Source organism: Trachemys scripta, chromosome 3 (genome assembly GCF_013100865.1).
Source record: "Trachemys scripta elegans isolate TJP31775 chromosome 3, CAS_Tse_1.0, whole genome shotgun sequence".
Lineage (NCBI taxonomy): Eukaryota > Metazoa > Chordata > Testudines > Emydidae > Trachemys > Trachemys scripta.
The window spans coordinates 159237184-159255779 of record NC_048300.1 but is presented as its reverse complement, the minus strand read 5'-3'; the positions used below and the strand labels follow the sequence as shown (position 1 = coordinate 159255779).

At 43.2% G+C, this 18596-nt stretch overlaps 1 protein-coding gene across 1 annotated transcript in view; it reads left to right on the top strand.

Moving 5' to 3' along the window:
* The window catches only part of LOC117875513 (protein scribble homolog), a 43268-nt gene that overhangs the window by 18417 nt on the left and 6255 nt on the right, over positions 1-18596 (top strand). Inside the window, exon 6 of the mRNA XM_034766896.1 lies at positions 683-778. Coding sequence (XP_034622787.1) covers positions 683-778 — 96 coding nt within the window. The remainder of the gene's footprint in view (positions 1-682; positions 779-18596) is intronic.

Below are 18596 nucleotides of genomic sequence, written 5' to 3'. Positions count from 1 at the left end.
ACCCTTCAGACAATGGATTGCCTTTTGTGTGTCTAATTACAGTCCACTAGAATTATTTCAGCTATTGTCAAAAGAACAGGAGTACTTGTGGCACCTTAGAGACTAACAAATTTATTAGAGCATAAGCTTTCGTGGACTACAGCCCACTTCTTCGGATCCATATGCCGAAAGCTTATGCTCTAATAAATTTGTTAGTCTCTAAGGTGCCACAAGTACTCCTGTTCTTCTTCTCAAATATGTGGCTGATTCAACAAATATCTGCATTTTCTGTGCATGCCACAAGATGGCACTATTAGCAGAACAATTCAGATACTTTAAAATGTGGGGAAAACATTCACTTTTTTGTGAGATGAAAAGGAATTAATGCATTCAAATATGTTTAAAAGGGAGTTTTAATGTTTTGATAACAGGACCAATCTCAGTTCAAGAAACTAAAATTGTCACTTGGCTTTATGTTTTACAAGTTTTTAGTGTTCTGACCTTTTCAACAACTCAGTGAATTAAGGAACAGTGAAAGAGGAATTAGCGCACGCTATTTGAATGAACCCTTGTGAAATCCTACATGACAATGGGTCTAGTCACTGTTTAAGTTGATCTGAGTGCGGGGGAGTTAGTTATCCTTTATGTTAGCAGTACCCAGAAAATAAAGATGATCATTTTATGCTTTTTCCCCCCCCTCAAGGGATCCATCCTTTTAGAACCAAACACGCCTGACTCAGGTCCTGTTGAAGCACCAGCTAAAAGCAGCCCATTCCAGACAGTAAACCACATCATAACAGTAAGTGAAGTTGGTGAATTCAGTGAACAAACAGTAATGCTTACACAAATATTTTTAAGCTGTGTTACAAATGCTGCCCCACCATTCAGACAGACAGCATTATCAAAAATTTTGAATTAATAACAAGTTGGATAATAAAAGAAACACTGCATTGTGGGCCAGATTATCAAGTACTCAGCAGCGACAATCAGGACCAAATTTCCAAAAGAGCTCAACTCCCATTGAGAAATCAAACTAAGAAATCAGATTTTCACTGTTTTGGGTCTCTTGAAAATCTGTCCTTAAGTGTCACGCTGGGTGCTGAATATTTTTGTGAATCTGACCCTTCCTTAGGTGCTTAAATGGAAACTGAGCTCTTTTGAAAATCTGGGCCCAGCTGGGGATTCTGCTGAGCACTTGAAAGTCTGTCCCATTATCTATTAGGAACATACTGTATAATTCAGGGATACTCAAAGGAAAGAGGCAAGACCACATTGTCTAAAATAGTCTCACAAATTTTAACTCATTCCAGTCTGAGCCTTCAGACTGGAATGCCTGCCTGCTTCCCCTAGAGCTGTTACCAGGTGGCTCCACCTACCAATAGAATACTTTGTTTCAATTCCCTTTCCTCCAGCCTCTCTCTCAAACCACACCTGCCTGTGACACAGCTAATGGGGCAGGGGAAGCTCTTTACACTAATTTATATGTACGAACATATGATTCAGTTTTGATTAAACCTCTGGAATTTTTTGAACAATTTGATTGCAAGTTGGACACATGACCAAAAATAGATCCGAGCTAGACCAAGCTGGAGGACACAAAATGATTTTGAATTTGGCTTTGTTTTGAATTGGAAACTTTGAAATTCACCACAAAGGAAAATTCTCTAAATTGTTTAGTTTTGGTGCAATTGAAATGTTTCATTTCAACGAAATCAAAGTATTATGTTAGAATAGAAATGAAATGTCATTTGAAATGGAATGTCATTTCAAAACAAAACATCAAAACGGAACAGGTCAATGTTGTAGGAACTTCGTTTTTTCAGTTTTTGTCCAGAACAAAATGTTGGCAAAATTGACATGATTTCCTGAAGCATTTTGATTTAGAATGAACTGGCTTAAGGTTTTCCGACCATCTCTAGGCAGAGCTAATAGCCTCTTGAGAGGCTATTAGCAGATATTGGAGGCTAATAGTCTGTCGGACATCATCATTGCGATTCAACGGGAACATGATTGAAAAGGCTGATTAATATGGTGGTTGGCTGACCAAATCTTTTGTAGAAGGAGCTGGCTGGCTTCTCCCTTGGATTTCTGCTGAGGAGAGAAACTGATCACTTCCCATGTTATCTCCTGATGGTAACATAACCCAGCTGCCTTCTATAATATTTCTTTCCAGATACGGCCAGCTAGCCAAGAGGAGGGGACAGGTTAGACAATGCTGGTCCCTTTAGAACAGGAGACCCCGAAGGAGCCAGCTAGCTAGAGCTGTTTCAGGTGATGAGGTGCTTCCGCACATATTTTCTGCAGAGAAATTTTTGCATTGAAATCTTTGTAAATGTGTCTCTGCAAGAGACTTACTCACAGAAGTCTTTAGGCTGACTTGTGCATACTACTGTGCCTTTGGCTGAGGGGAATATAAAACACTCGCTGGGACTGTCATCTCTTTGGGAATATTATCCTATTGACTCTGGCTTTAGTCAATGCCTCATCTTATATTATTCTTACTCCATCTTTACTCAGGCACAGCTCCTGTTGACCTTCAGTGGGAGTTTTTCCTGAGAAAGGATTGCAGCATTGGGTCCAGACATCTGGAGAAAAGACCTATAGTATTCAGAGGGATGGACTAGATGGTGCAGAAGGTTCTTACTAAAGCTCTGGTGGGATAGAATCTTCCTCTTATTAAAGATCTAGGACATAACATTATAATGATCTCTCTGTCCTTCGCAGAGTGTTCTTCGCCCCTGTATTTCTGATCATGCCTCAAAAACCGACAGGAACATCTTTCTCTACATTTATTAAGTTATATATTCAGAAATAAAACACTTCTTTGTGTGTTTTAATCAGGAAAAATTCTCCCTTTTATTATTAATTATACCTCTGTTCTTTCAACAACCTGCCTGGCCTCTTTTATCTCCTATCCTTAGGATGTCTCCATAGATGGTATCACTGCTATGACAAAAGATGTTGTCTCCAACAGATTCAATTTCTCCTCTCTGGTTTTCCATTCTTCAAAGAGCTGGTTGCTCCAGATTATTTTGAAAGGCTCATTTGAATTTTAACTAGTCCAAAATCCAAATGCTTAAATGCCAGCCTTCAGCTTTAATGCCACTTTGAATTATTAGTAATTAGTTAGACAAACAAGAAAAGCTCTTTCATGCTGCATCACTGTTTTTTTCAAAGTAAAAAATTAGGCCAGGTCTACACTACCACTTACTTTGGTATAACTTGCATTGCTCAGGGATGTGAATATGCCACCCCCCTGAGTGACATAAGTTACACTGACCTAAGCACCAGTGTGGACAGCGCTATGTTGGCGGGAGAGCTTCTCCCACCAACATAGCTACCACCTCTCGCAGAGGTGGATTTATTATGCCGATGGGAGAGCTTTTCTCCCATCGGCATAGAGCATCTTCACCGGATGCACTACAATGGCATAGCTGCACCAATGCAGCTGCGCAAATGTAGCACTTCTAGTGTAGATTAGCCCTTAGAAACAAACTAGCTTTTTTAAAATTTGTGATTGACCAGTTTAACTTTTGAAATTTACAATCTCAAAAACTAAAATTACAATGAAATATAGTTTTCATTGACAAACTTTACAAACTTGCCATAGCTATGCAAAAAAATTACTGACGCACAGCAAAATAACTGCATCAGTGTTAATTCACATCTTTTGTTATTTTGGGGCAACTCTGTGTGGACGTTCTTGTTTCAGAATAGGAGTGTCTAAGTGTGAGTTAGCTTAAGTTGATTCCTTATTAATTTAAACTAAATCAAAGTAAGACATTTTGAATCCACAAAAGAGTGTCCACACACAGACTTGCCAAAAGGCTTGAATTAAAACTGATGTAGTTATTTCAGTTGTGTGTACAAAAGTCCTGAGAAGCCAAAGGATCAAAGGCTGAAAAAATAACCTAACGCCATGGGACTCAAATCACTGCCTGTGGAGCTCTGTGCTTTCAGAGCAAGTCCTCACTTCACCTATTTCCAAAAGGACTGCATCACTCAGGCTTGCCCCCATACTATGCTGTCTTGGATTCTGCATGCTTTTTATCTGATTCTGTTTCTTTATCTTCCCCGTCTTCCTCTTTTTCCTCCTGGAGTAATAGTTGCTGCTTCGGCATTGACCCTGACCCACCTGCACTGCCTGGTTTTCTCCAAGAACATGATTTTCTGTTGTTCTATTCCTCTGTCTTCAGTATCTGCTGCTGTTTCTGGAGACTAGACATCTGATCCTCTGTTTAAAGGAAATCAAACCTTATTCTCCAGCTCTGAGTTTGCATTGCCAATGGACTCTCTCCAATACAAATGTTATCAGCATCACCTATCCTTCTCTTCTCTTAGTGCGCCAGCATGTCATGCTTCATTTCTGGTCCATCTTTGTTGCAACTTGTGACCTAATGATTCCTTAGTATTACCAGACTATTTGGACTTAGTATCATTTCCAAATCCTGTCATGTGATATTTCACCAGTGTCCATTAAAATTCATTTTCCTTATCTTTCTGCCTTAAACCTGCAAATTTCCCATGTTTCCTCTGTTGTAGTGTTGTATGTCATTTATCAATTCAGTCAGCCCTAATTACTAATCATTGCTGATTTTTCAAAGAAGCCTACATGTATTTCAAGGTGAGTTGGACATCTATTCCCATAAGTGGCCTTCAGTTTAAAGGAAATCTCCCCCCCACCCCAATCATTGAAATAATCAATCACACCTTATTGTTTATGCAAAGCTGGATAGGAATCATTTTTCCCATCTTGTGAAACTTTTGGAAATTAAAAAAAAATTCCCATTCCTCATCCTGCTAAAGCAGAGACCTGATTCAAACTAGGGTCTTGAACCTAGGTCACCTGCATCCCAGGTGAGTGCCCTACCTACTGGACTAGAGAATCAGTCTCTCACTCCATGAATAGTTAACTATTTTTACAAAGTGGAATAGCTCCAACAGGAGAAACTGTGCAAGACCCACCCTAGAGAACCACATAGTCTGGTGATCAGGACACACCTGAGGTGTAGGAGACCCAGGTTTAAGTCCTTGGTCTGAATCAAGCATAGCAGGGGCTTGAGCTTGAATCTCCCACAGCCCAGAGAAATGCCCTACCTACCAGACTATTCTAGGTGCTGGCTCATTCTCTCTCAACCTACAGAAGAATTGTGCTGGTAAAGGATGTTCATAACCACTGCTATACCGGAGGTCCTAGAGTTGGTCAGCACAGCCCCCAAAGTGGGTGGCACTGGCCAATGAGTGTGCAGAGTAAAGCTCTCCTTCTGGGGGAGGCAATGCAAAAAAAACCCCTGGTGTGAAAAGCCTTGGCTGTGATAATCTCAATTAGTGTGTCTGTCCCTCAGTTTGCAAGCCCTCCGTTACTTGGGCTGAACCATCTAGGCACGCATCACTTTGCCTTTCATTCACATTGCTCAGATATGATCCAAGAAAATCTTTACATCAATCAGAATCAAAATGGACAAATCTTTTTCATCTACAGTCAATCCAGGCCTTGCAAGAAAATGTCCTCCTGACGCCGGACTGATTAAAAACTCAAATGTAAGCATCAATAACTTCTTTCCATTTCTAGTAGTTTTTGCTATCTCAGGAAAATGTAAACTTTTCACTGAAATGTGATAAATTTTCTTTCTCCATGCTTCAGACATCACCTCTTCTTTGTCAGTTTATTGAAGCAAAAGTAATTGAATCTTCAGCTCAAAGCAACAGAAATCAGAAGAGACAATTTAAATGGAATACAGAATGCTTTAATCATCTTCAGTGATAGTCAGACTTTTGTTCCAAAATTGTTACAAACGAAGCTTCTCAGAGTGAATGCTTTGAGAAACCTGTTATCTTGACATTACATGATTTGATATTATTTTCAGACCCCTAAAGTTTTCTATGAAGAATTGCATTATCATTGATCAAAAACACCTACATGGTCCTTAGTGTTGTCAGATCAATTTTTTAACATTCCCTTCTAATTAGGTAATTTTAGATATTATAATATCTGCTTCTCAACAGGCTTGCCTCTTGTCTAGGCATTTACTCCTCTGCCAGTGGGTGCAAGTTGCAGAGCCGCCCAGAGGATTCAGTGGGCCTGGGGCAAAGCAATTTCGGGGGCCCCTTCCATAAAAAAAAGGTTGCAATACTATAGAATGCTATATTCTCGTGGGGGCCTGGGGCAAATTGCCCCATTTGCCTCCCCACCCCCTGGGTGACCCCTGCCACCTGGTAGTAATTGTAAAAGATCTGATTACTATGTTCTGCATTTATAAAGGGCCCTTTGCTGTGGAGAAGTGCTCTAGCTGCCACAGCAGTTAAAAGCAGGCCCGCCTGGGTAGACACAGCAGTCAAGTTACTGCAATGTTTGCCAGGAAGAAAACAAATGAAAAACTAAACGAAATCTCAAACTCAAATCAGTCTATCTTGCCCCACAGCTCTTGAAACCAGCCAGCTGGTTCATTTTATTCACGCTCTGCATTTGTATTAGAGCTGGTTGTGAACTTAAGAACCACTATGTGGGGACGTGCGGGACCGGCTTTTTGTTCTGTGTTTCCACAGCACCTAATGCAATGGGCCTTTGTCCATGACCAGGGCTCCTAATTTGAGCTCAGAACATGCATGATGAGGATAAGTGAACTGTTACTGCCTGATGTGAACTATTGATCCTGTGTCAATTGGGGGAACATGGTATTTACTCCTGTAAATCAGCTGAGTACAGATAACCCAAGTGCAAAGACACGCCAAAGGGTGTATTATTGACTGGAGTTAAGGTTTATGGCAGAAAATTCTTGCCCTGCAAGTTAACAGCACAACTGGGTTTTCACCATAGAGCTACGTACACAGACACAGCGCTAGGTTACCACACAATGTACTGTGTGACCATTAGCACGGTGCAGAGGCCAGTGAAGTCTTCTGTCTGTCAGGCTGCAGACTGTCCTGCATTCCATTAAAATCAGCCTGGTTTGCCAGTCTTACGTCGCTGGGGTACACAAGCTGAAGGTTGTCGAAGGGAAGCTCTCACCCACACAGTACATTTTTAAGGGCTATTTGAAGAAAAAACGGACTGAGTTTTGGACTGTAGAAATGCAAAGGGGTTGTTTCCTCTTGAGGGGGAGAATTTCTGCTTCCAAAAGTCAACACTGTGCTTACAAGCCAAGTTTTCCAGACAAGTATTGATCAGGACACAGCATTGTCCAGACACAGCGGGAACTATTTCCAAATGACTGGCTTACCTTTCCTTGCTGAGGCTTGACAAACTCATAGTAGAGAATACTCCTAAATACCCTCCAACTTCCACTCCCAGCTCTGTGCACTCCCTGCAGCCAGTCACTCACCCATAACCACTGGATGCGCTCTGCGCACTCTCTCCAGCCACCCCAGTTCCGTGCGCCCCCTGCAGCCAGAGTCACCCATAGCCACCAGACGCACTCTGTGCGCCCTCTCCAGCTACCCCAGCTCCATGCACCCCCTGCAGACAGTCACCCACAGCCACCAGATGCGTGCTGCGCGCCCTCTCCAGCCACTCCAGCTCTGCGCGCCCCCTGCAGCCAGTCACCCAAAGCCACCAGATGCGCGCTGCACGCTCTCTCCAGCCACCTACAGCACTCCTTCCAGCTGGAGCTGCCGCTGCCTGGGAGTGCTGCGAGTGCAACCAGAGTGCCTGCCCCCGCCCACCCCGTCCCCAGCAGCTGCCCGTTAGTGGTGCTGCAAGAACGCAGGGAGCCCCCTAGCTCCCCTGTGGGCGCAGAACTGCCCCGTCCCAGCCCCTGCACCGTGTCCGGCGCGCCCAGCAGGAGCAGTTATGTGGGGCGCAGCAAGGTGGCGCCGCTTGCCGGCGCGGAGTCCATGGCAGGGCTGGCACAGAGCCCAGGTGTCCCCGCACCCATCCTCACCTCCCCGTAGGGCCTGGGGCGTGGCAGAGCGCCACGTGGGACAGGACTAGCCTGCCCCACACCAGCGCCTCCCTCCTGCTTACCTCCGCTCGGGGCCTGAGCGGGGGTCCTGCTCCGCGAGCAGCTCAGCCAATCGAGCCCCTGGAAAAGGGTTGCGCTGCAGGCGGCAGCATATCCCGCAGCTCCGTGCAGTGGACACCAGCGTCTCCGAGAAGCCCCCCCACCCAGCGCCAGGGAAGGGATTCTCGGCCAGGGCTCGAGGAGCTCCTTCGGGGCCCAGGGCCTGGGGCAAATTGCCCCACTTGTCCCACCCCAGGCTGCCCTGGCAAGTTGCAAGAATTTTGATTAAGTTGCATTTTACATCCACTTTGTATGGACCCATTCCTACATAGCACTTAGGCACAAACATAGTTTGCTCATGTGAGTAGTCCCCATGAAGTCAATTGGACAATTCAAGTGAGAAATCCATACATGGTCTTAATTGTTTTGAAGGATCAGGCCATAAATGACTACACAAGATGAAAGACAGAGGAGAATCTAGTCCTTCTGTATCTACTTTAGGGCTCAATAACTCAGTATGGTTTTGTCTGATATTTCAACACTGTATCTTGGGGACTTTGATTCTAAGGCTTGTCTATGTGGGAAGTTAGTGAGCAACAAGTTAGAGTGCCTTAAATTCACACTCTAACTACTATGCGCTAATTCTCTGTGTGGACAAACATACTGCACACTAAAAGGACACTTTAAAGCATATGGAGCTGAGCCACTCAAGGGCACTTCTAGTGTGGACTAAGAATGTCCACATGGGGAATCAGTAGGGAGTAGCTAATGCGCTCTAATTTCACACCCTGGCTTACTGTGCCCTAACCTTTGATTCTAAGTGATAAAGTGGGCTTGTCTCCACTTACCAGGAGATTGACGCGCGGCGATCAAACGACTGGGGGTCGATTTAGCGGGTGTAGTAAAGACCTGCTAAATTGACCGCCGATCGCTCTCCGGTCAACTCCAGTACTCCATTGGAAGGAGAAGCATAAGGTACGTCGATGAGAGGGTTTCTCCCATTGACCCAGCGCAGTATAGACACTGCAATAAGTTGACCTAATGTACAGTAACTCCTCGCTTAACGTTGTAGTTATGTTCCTGAAAAATGCGACTTTAAGCGAAACAATGTTAAGCAAATCCAATTTCCCCATAAGAATTAATGTAAATGGGGTGGGGGGTCAGGTTCCAGGGAAATTTTTTTCACCAGACAAAAAACTAATACACACACACACACACACATACACTCTCTCTGTGTGTGTGTGTGTGTAAGTTTTAAACAAATAATTTAATACTGTACACAGCAATGATGATTGTGAAGTTTGGTTGAGGTGGTGAAGTTAGAGGGTGGAAGAGGGAGGGATATTTCCCAGGGAATGCTTTACTGCTAAATGATGAACTAGCACTCGGCTGAGCCCTCGAGGGTTAACAGATTGTTGTTAATGTAGCCTCACTCTACAAGGCAGCATGAATGGAGGGAGGGGAGACAGCATGGCAGACAGAGACACACACCCTGTATGTGTGGGGGGGAGAGAGATGTGCATTGCCCCTTTAAGTACGCTGATTCCACTCTAAGTACATTGCCTTTAAAAAGATCAGGAAGTTGAGATAGCAGCTGCGGCCAGCAAGCTCTCTCCATCCTGAGCCCTGTCCTGTCCCCACCCTGCTCTATATGGAGAAGGGGTAAGCGGGGGGGGGGGGGAAGGGAGGGGGACACCTTGACATTAGCCTCCTTCTTCCCCTCTCCCCTGCACAGCAAGCAGGAGGCTCCCGGGAGCAGCTCCAAGGCAGAGGGCAGGAGCCACACATGGCAGTGGGGGGAGGGACAGCTGAACTGCTGGCAATTGATAGCCTGCTGGGCAGCTACTGCACAGGGAACTTAGGGGAGTGGGGAGCTGATAGGGGGGCTGCCGGTCCACCCTGGTTCCAAGCCCCCACCAGCTCGCTGCAACAGGCTGCTCTTCCTGCCAGCAGTGGACAAAGCAGGCGGCTGCCAAACAACGTTTTAAGGGAGCATTGCACAACTTTAAACGAGCATATTCCCTAATTGATCAGCAATGAAACAACGTTAACCAGGATGACTTTAAGTGAGGAGTTACTGTACGTTGACTCCAGCTACATTATTCACGTAGCTGGAGTTGCGTAACTTAGGTTGACTTAGCCCTGTAGTGTAGACCTGCCCTCAGACAAAACCATATTGAATGATACATTAGAAGATGAGGGAGATGGAGTGAAGTGTGCTCATCAGCAGCTTAAACAACATCTAAACCTGCTGTGGTCGGAGGGGGTTGTGAAGAAGGGAACACGTTTGTCTTTCTCCATCCTTTTGCTAAATCTGAGCCTGTGCATTTTTCTCTAATTTCAGCTTCATTGTTTTTATCTTGTTTCTTGAGGGAGCATTATACTCGTACCAACCAAGGAGAAGAATGGGGAGAACATACAATTCTCTTTTAAGTTTGACTCCTCTGCCCCAACAACACAGGAAACACACAATGAAAAAAAAAAAAGTACAACACAATTGGGAAATATTTAAATGGGATCCTTCTCCTTTTACAGACCTCATGATTTATTAAAAAAAATAACCAAGAGAAACACCAGATCCTTAACCTTGTCTCCAAAAACTCAACATTGGAAGTCTGACAAGCAAAATAGAGAACAAGTCTGAAAGGTTGTTCCAAAGGGCATTGGAAGGGTTGATGCCTCGATCTCCCGGACAATTGTGTTTGGAGCTGGGCAATGGGCAGACAGCAGCAGATTCCAAAGGACAGAGAAAGGATTTTATAACCTTGCTGTCACTGACGTCAGCATTTTGGGGTTGGGTGGCCCCAGCAGCCATGTTAGTGTTTGCTTCTCTTTCATATCTCTTTGGCAGTAATGAAGTCACACTTTTATTTGCATGTCTTGTGGGCTGTCTATTGAAGTTTGATATAATGCCTCAACACACAATCAGCTCATTAAGGTTAAGGCTCTTTCTTTTAATGGAAAAACCAACTGTTATACGTGGTGATAAAGTTGAAGCATTTAGGGCTTGTCTGTTTCATGTTAGCTGGAACATTTTAACTAACATGTTTTAAAACTCTAATATAGAGAAAGAAGTCGTATTGCATGCATAATTTTAGCTAGGCAGTTTAATAGGCATGTTTGTATGCAGTTGTGTGCCTGAGATGTTTAAAGATCTGGAACAGATCATAATGTCTACCTATTTTATCTGTCTAATCTACTCTGCCAGCCCCTTAGGTGCTCAGGTAACATAGTTATTAACTTTACCCTGATAGGCAAAGCTCCTTTTGAATTATGCAGGTCATGGTAAATGATGCCTCTGCAATTTATCACATGGACATTATGTGTATGTATGAATAATGCACATGGGTTGCTACATTAAATGTCATGTAAGTTTGTGAAACTTATTTAGATCATTCTTGTATCTTTAACTTCCTTTAAGTTTTCTTTGAGAGAAGGTTGTGCCATCTGTCTTGTCTTTATTTAACCATCACCTTATTGCATTAATTTAAAAGCCAGCAGATGTCAGTATTATCCAAGTCTTGGGAAAGTTGATAAGAACATTCACAACTGCAATTCTCAGGCACATTTTTAGACTCTTCTGATAAAAATTATTATTTTAAAAAAGCTATATATAATTAATTTTATCAGGAATGAGTAGGAATGACCTCCTTCACTCAGAGTAAAGAAATTTAACTTAGACAAAATCTGTTATAGATATAGATACATTATCAAATCCAAACTTTTGCTGGTGTGTACACAGTAAAAAACCTGCTTTAATTCTCTGATGAGGAGTCAGGTGTGTAACTCTTTTACTTTTGTTAAAGTCTAACCATTATTGCCTTTATCAGTGCAAATAAAAAAACAACATTAATTTAGATTTGAACTTATAAAGTGGTGGTTACATTTCACATACAACCTGAAAGTTCTCATCTAGGAAGGTGTGTCCTGTTTAAAACAAATCTCTCTGAAATATATTCCTGTCCAAGGGCAATAGATGATAGCACCACCATTGCACCAGTCGAAAGAAAAGTGGGGAATTGTCCCCCTCTTTGAACAAAACTTTCTTTAAGGAACTTTTCTTCAAGTAAATTCATCTGAACTAGTTCACGTTTTCCTAAGCATATTAAAAATTAGTTCGTCTGAAGAGGGGATTAACAATTCCCACCTTTCCAACTTCATCTACAACAGGCCAGTCCAAATGCCCCTTTCCCATCCTGTTTACCTGTCCTGGCTCTTCCCATCTTCTTTTGGTTACTGATTGCCAGCCTGGCTTTCCTATCACCCACTCAGCCAGTGGTGGCTGGTTCTCTACCTTCCTTCTTTGACCTTTTGCTTCTGTCTGTGTGTGTCATGGTGCTGGTAGTTCTCTCCCAATGCTTCTAGCATGATAATGTGCTCAGCACTGTTATGCAATCTAATCAGCTATGTTAAGAGCCAGGGGAAGGTACTTAAGACCTGATCCAAAGCCCATTGAAATCAATGCAAGTCTTTCCATTGGCTTTAATGGACTTTGGTTCAGGCCTCTAGCCAAGTGCTTCAGGGACTGGGGTTAGTTTCAGTCTCATTTAACATCTTCCATGACTTGGAAGAGTAACCAACAACCCATTAATTAAATCTGTGGAAGATACTAAATTGGAAAGGGTTTTAATTATGAAAAAGGGCAGAGATCAATTACAAAGGCTGGGGTGGAGGGTGGCTAAGATGGAACCATGACCAGGAAGTAAAATGAGATTAAAATGGGAAAACTGTGATACAAAAAGGTCAATGGAATTTTGGGTTATATACACAAAGACATCATCAGTCATGATGCCAGGCGAACTGATAACTATTGTTTTCTGTACAGTTCTGATGAGACCAGCACAGGAAAACAGTACCGTATTTAGTTCTGGGTAGCACATCCAAAGGTGATACTGATAAAGAGGAGGCTATTTCCTTAGGCTCAGTCTGAATCAAACTTGTGGACATAGATTTTAGATAGCCAAGAAGCAACGTATAAATAGTAGTAAAATAGAACCAGCTGAATATGAGATCTATCTCCCCACAATGTCAAAACTATTTCCAGACTCTTAGCAAAGTTTTGTCCCTCAAATTCAGATCCCCATAGTGAAAAATATTTGAATAATTTTTTGTAAGTATTTGAATAGTGTGTCTTGCATGTGCAATGGATGAACCTGAGAACATACCAATTTTCTTTAAAAAAAAAAAAAAATGTTCCAAACAGAAAGAAATTATTCTGTTCTCACTTACACCAGAGTTGATCAGGAGTAACCAGCACATTGTCAATAGAGATATACTTCTGTAAAACTCCTGGTGAGATCAGAATCAGGCTTGTGTGGCTTTTCTGGGCTCACTTCCATTATCACGCTAAGTCTCTTGTCTATTTTGAGTGCCTTAGAACTGCAGATCATAGAATTATAGAATATCAGGGTTGGAAGAGACCTCAGGAGGTCATCTAGTCCAACCCCCTGCTCAAAGCAGGACCAGTCCCCAACTAAATCATCCCAGCCAGGGCTTTGTCAAGCCTGACCTTAAAAACCTCTAAGGAAGGAGATTCCCCCACCTCCTTAGGGAACCCGTTCCAGTGCTTCACCACCCTCCTAGTGAAAAAGTTTTTCCTAATACCCAACCTAAACCTCCCCCACTGCAACTTGGACTATTACTCCTTGTTCTGTCAATATCTCACGGCCCATCTGATTGCGGTTCTGGACCCCTGGGTGTTGCAACCCAGCAGCTGAGAAACGCTGCACTAGATTCTTCATTAATTTGTCTCCCTATTGGCTATGAATGGGAAGAGTGCATTACATTGTATATGGACCAACTCTGAATGGAGCAGCTAGAGCAGATACGGACCAACCCTTCTGTGGTTAGCAGAGATGGGGATGAGGTACATTGTGTGGATCCACAGCGACATTTCAGCATAGGGAAGGCCTCCAAGAATTGACAATAACCAAGTCTCTGAGCCAGGAGGGGAGAGAGAAACTGAGGCGGACTAAGTGGGGAGAGAAGTCACAAGCTCCCAGACCTGCTCAGATCCAGTTCCTGTCTCAGCACTGGACAGGTTTTTTCTGGTCCCTACTTCTGCGTAGTCCCTGCTCTGCTGGGGGAATGTGCCGTCCTGGGGAACCACATCAGTTTTAAAGGGTTTCAGTGGGTTTAGATACTGGGGTTTAGTGTTCAACAGCTTTCACTATAATCTGAGTTCCTTCTGAGTTTTCTGGTTTTGATAAAAGCAGTAGTGCAAGTAGGCTGGTACTCTCCAGTATGCAGTACCAACAAGAGCTTTTTAGAGGGTACTGGGTACTGGAAAAACTTGGGGCTAGCCCCCCACTCTGGCAGGGTGGGGTGGAGGGGGCTGTGCTCTGCTCCTTAAAGGAGCAGAACAGGGCTGGGGAGGGCATTCATTCTTTAAGTTTGTTAGTATATGTATTGTGCTGTTAAATTGGTCAGGAGTTCTCCAGAAGGGGCTGGGGGCGGGGACATAAAGTGTTTAAACAGTGTTTTTGATTCTGTTTCTCCCCATTGGTCTGAATTATCCATGACACACATACTGCATCACATCAAGTCCAAATCATTAGAGGAATGCCTCTGCTTGCACAGACCAGAGGATGTTTGGATTCTGATGTCAGCCCAGTTCTGCAGCCTGACAGGTATCAGGTGTTGTCCCCAGTGTACATAGAATTCTTCTTTGCCTCCAAACTAGTCTAACAGACTCCTGAAACTCTTACTATTTGCATGTCTATGGGCAAATAGTAAGAGTTTCAGGAGTCTGTTCTGTTCCTATAAAGGAAGTTGACTCTCCCATTGAAATGCAATGTTTGGGTATAATACCATAATGCAGTTTAGGATACAGTTCTACTTAAAATTAAAAGTCGTAAGCTGAAATGGCTCCTCACCCAACTCCCATATTCCATATAAATAGACAGCTAAATACTACATATTTTGGGAAAAAGGAGTAGTTAAGCATGTTGATGTTTGTATATACAAACACCCATTTCATCACTGTATTGGAAAATATAGCTGAACTTAAACTTTCTTCAAATTTCATAGAAAATTAACAGCCCCAATTGTTTTCTGTGTTAATGATAGGCGCCAACTTCTCCTGTCTGCCAGGGGGTGCAGAGCATCCACCAATTTTTCCCCGTGGGTGCTCCAGCCCCGGAGCACCCATGGAGTTGGCGCCCATGGTGTTAATCAGTGTGAACCTGAAAAAATTACATGCCTTCTAAGAGAAAAGAATCGGTTCACACTTACTGAAAATTTTTTTTCCTTCCAACTGGTGTTTAGATGAGACACATACATAACCTTGTGAGCAGAGGGTGGAGAGGATACCCTCCCACATTATGACCAGCAGAAAAATAATAATAATAATTAATAATAATAAAATCTCAAAGAAGCAGAGGTTCACAGATTTGCAAACCTAAAAACCTGTGTTATGCTTTAAACCACCTCAGCATACACCAGGTTTATGAGTTAAATGTTAACTGCAAAGGAACACTGAAGCCCATTAACCTGAATGTGCGCCAGCCTGTGTGCCAGCCTGTATGCCCTCAATGACTAAAGGTGCGGTCACACCTGGACAGCTAAAAATTAACCTTGCCCTTTTAAGCTAAACGGAGTCATGTCACTGGCTCCACCTCTGTTTTTACGTAACAGATAAAACTCCAGTGGGGCATGGTGCTGGCACATAGGGTCTCAGGTACGTGGTGTGATTTTTCAGAATCTCTTTTGGGAATAGTCATGTAGGTGAAATAGCTGGTACTTATGATTATGCTATTTCTATGCATGTATATTCATCTTGGTATCTGAAGTTATGAATATTAGCTATGTTTACTACATGTTTGCTCCTGTGGTAATGCCCACAAGGTATTTAGCCAGCACATGAAGGGACAAGTCAAGTTGAATGGCCGATTAAGGAATACTTAGCTCTCAATGGACCGTGGAAAGGGCCTGTCTACACTTAATGGACTTTTTGAGAATGTTCTAACTAGAGTATGGGTGGGGGTGATGGACATGTAACTTGCCCATGTGACTCCAAACACCATCTTTCACAATAAGAACAGATTTCCCTTTACTTAGCACTTGGTAGAAGCTAAAAGGCCCTGGCCTGGAAACATATCCATTTTGCCCCTTTCCTGCTCTGGCCTCTTTCCTGCTCCAGCCTCTGGACTATGAACATATACTAATGGGAGCATTCTAACCAAGGGACTGAGGACTTTAAGGTAATCTGGAGTCTTCATATTTCCTTGATCCTTTGCAGATGGACTTATGAGTTGGATATGGTAGAGAGATTGTTCTAGCCTCATTGATTGCTGATTTCTTCCTTGCAATAGACAAAGATCAGATGTCTGCTGACTTTCTCACATGAGTCAGCAACTTTTGATACCCATGGTATAAGCAACATAGCCCTTGTTTGAGTGGTTTTGTTCTTTCCTCTCCAAATGTCAAAGCCTGTTCCCATTGAACTCATTAGCATTCCCTTTTGATCTCAACGGGAATAGGATTTGGCCCCAAGAGATCAGAGAATGTGATTTTGATCAATTGCTTATCTGTCCAGAGACAGTTCTCATGCACGTTCTTCCAGGCTGATTTTGATTGCCCCTCCTGTATGTCATACTGAGGAAAATAATAAAACAATTTGGGCTGTAGTTCTATCAAGATGTACATGGCACACGCAGTTCTATGCCTCTTTTCCATCAAACCCAGATGGCACAGCATCTTTGCTTTCCTAGTGCCTGGTGGAGAGCAATACTTAGATAAAGGCAAGCTGGCAGCAGCTGGTTTTGGATAAAGGGAGGCACTGAGAGTGTGTTAAGGAAAAGTGGGGGTGATTGTCCTTCCTAGCCTTCTTTCATTTAAGAAGTTTTCAATTTGGGGTGCTGCTGGATCCTCAATGACACCTGGAAGTACAGGTGGCACCAGGGGCCCAAAGCATCATTTTACATCATTTACATTTTACAAAACATCGTGTTTCACAGATGCAGTTGTAAAATTTTAGACAGGTGTTTGGAGGAGAGAGCGTGGGGGACCCAGGCGGGGGACGGGGTGGGGAGGAGTCACATGGAGGGTCATGAACCCTCCTTTGTGTCCCTCCCATGAGTGCAGTACCGGCAAGAAATTATTTCTACTTGCACCATTGGATAAAAGGGATTAATTTCATGTTCTAGACTAGTGTTTCTCAAATTGGGGTTTGACATCTGTGCACTTACCTGCCACACTGTTTACAAAAACTAAACCATTAAGAGCAAGGAACTGAATAGTTAAGGATATGATGAATTGTATGGTGACAGTGCTCTCTCTTCCTGTAGCTCACAAGTTCCCAAACTCTAGTCTTTAGACCCCTGTTGGTCTACAAAGTGATTTCATATAGTCTGTAGAAAGCTGGCTGATCACACGGTGTTGGCTCCTCCTCCTCGTTTCCAGCTGCAAAACTGCATGAAAAGACAGCTAAAACCCACATGAAATAACTTCCTAATGCTACTTTTTCATGGAAGTAATTATTGTAGTTGCCACAGTAATATTGTGGAGTCAAGAATGAGAGGCAAGGTGGCCGGTAGCAATGAATGTGATGGGAGGGATCTGAGAAATATCTTTCTATTAATAAGTGTGGTACCTGCTTTTTCTCAAAACTCAAGATGGCTGTGTTTTTGGAACTAAAAGCTCAGTGTTCCAACCTCAGCACTGCAGGTGGATTGTATTATTTTATTATGGAGAGGCCATAGTCCTTCCAGAGTTAGAACTGCAACCCCTGTCCACGTCCTTACCTCTCAGCTTGCCAAATACCAAATGTGTGATGCACTGTGTGACATAGGGTATGCCTAGTTCGAGCTTTGAGCTGGAGGTATAGTTTCCAGCTGGAGGAGACATACCTGTGGTATCTCTGATCTAGCTAGTGCACTAAAAATAATGTACAGCTGCCGCAGCTCAAGCCCGTGGGAAGGATTAGCAGTCCTGAGTACAAACCCATCCAAGATGCTAGGTATGTACTCAGGATGGCTAGCCCCTCCCAGTACTTGCCCCACCACATCTACAGTCTGTTTTCAGTGCGGTAGCTCAATCAGAGCTAGGGTGGGTATGTCTCCTTGAGCTGCAGTTTACACCTTCCATTTTGAAGTGTAGTCATATCTATAGACCTACAATGAGGGACACAAAAATCTGTTTATGCCAGAAACTTAAAATGCTGTGGCATTCATTCCTCTAGTGCAAGTAACTCTTTCTATAACCTCAGTTCCATGATTCTTTCAGATGTAAATCATTTTAAAAACAAAAATGAGGGGAAATCAAATTTGTATGGATTGTAGGTAAGTTTAAGACTCTTGAATTGAGGGATGTTTAAGAGCAACTTTTAATTTTTTCATTACATCTCATTGACAACTAGAATGTTATAGCAGTAAAGAGTCCTGTGGCACCTTATAGACTAACAGACGTATTGGAGCATGAGCTTTCGTGGGTGAATACCCGTGCATCCGAAGAAGTGGGTATTCACCCACGAAAGCTCATGCTCCTATACGTCTGTTAGTCTATAAGGTGCCCCAGGACTCTTTGGTGCTTTTAGTAAAAATGTTGTGATGGATACACCAATCCCATGGGCTTATAGCCTCTGCACACAGGAGAGCAGAGTAAGCATTCCCTTGCTTGTTGTAATACATCAGCCATGCATTGTCTGTCACCATCCTCCCTTGTAGGTGAGAGAGGAAG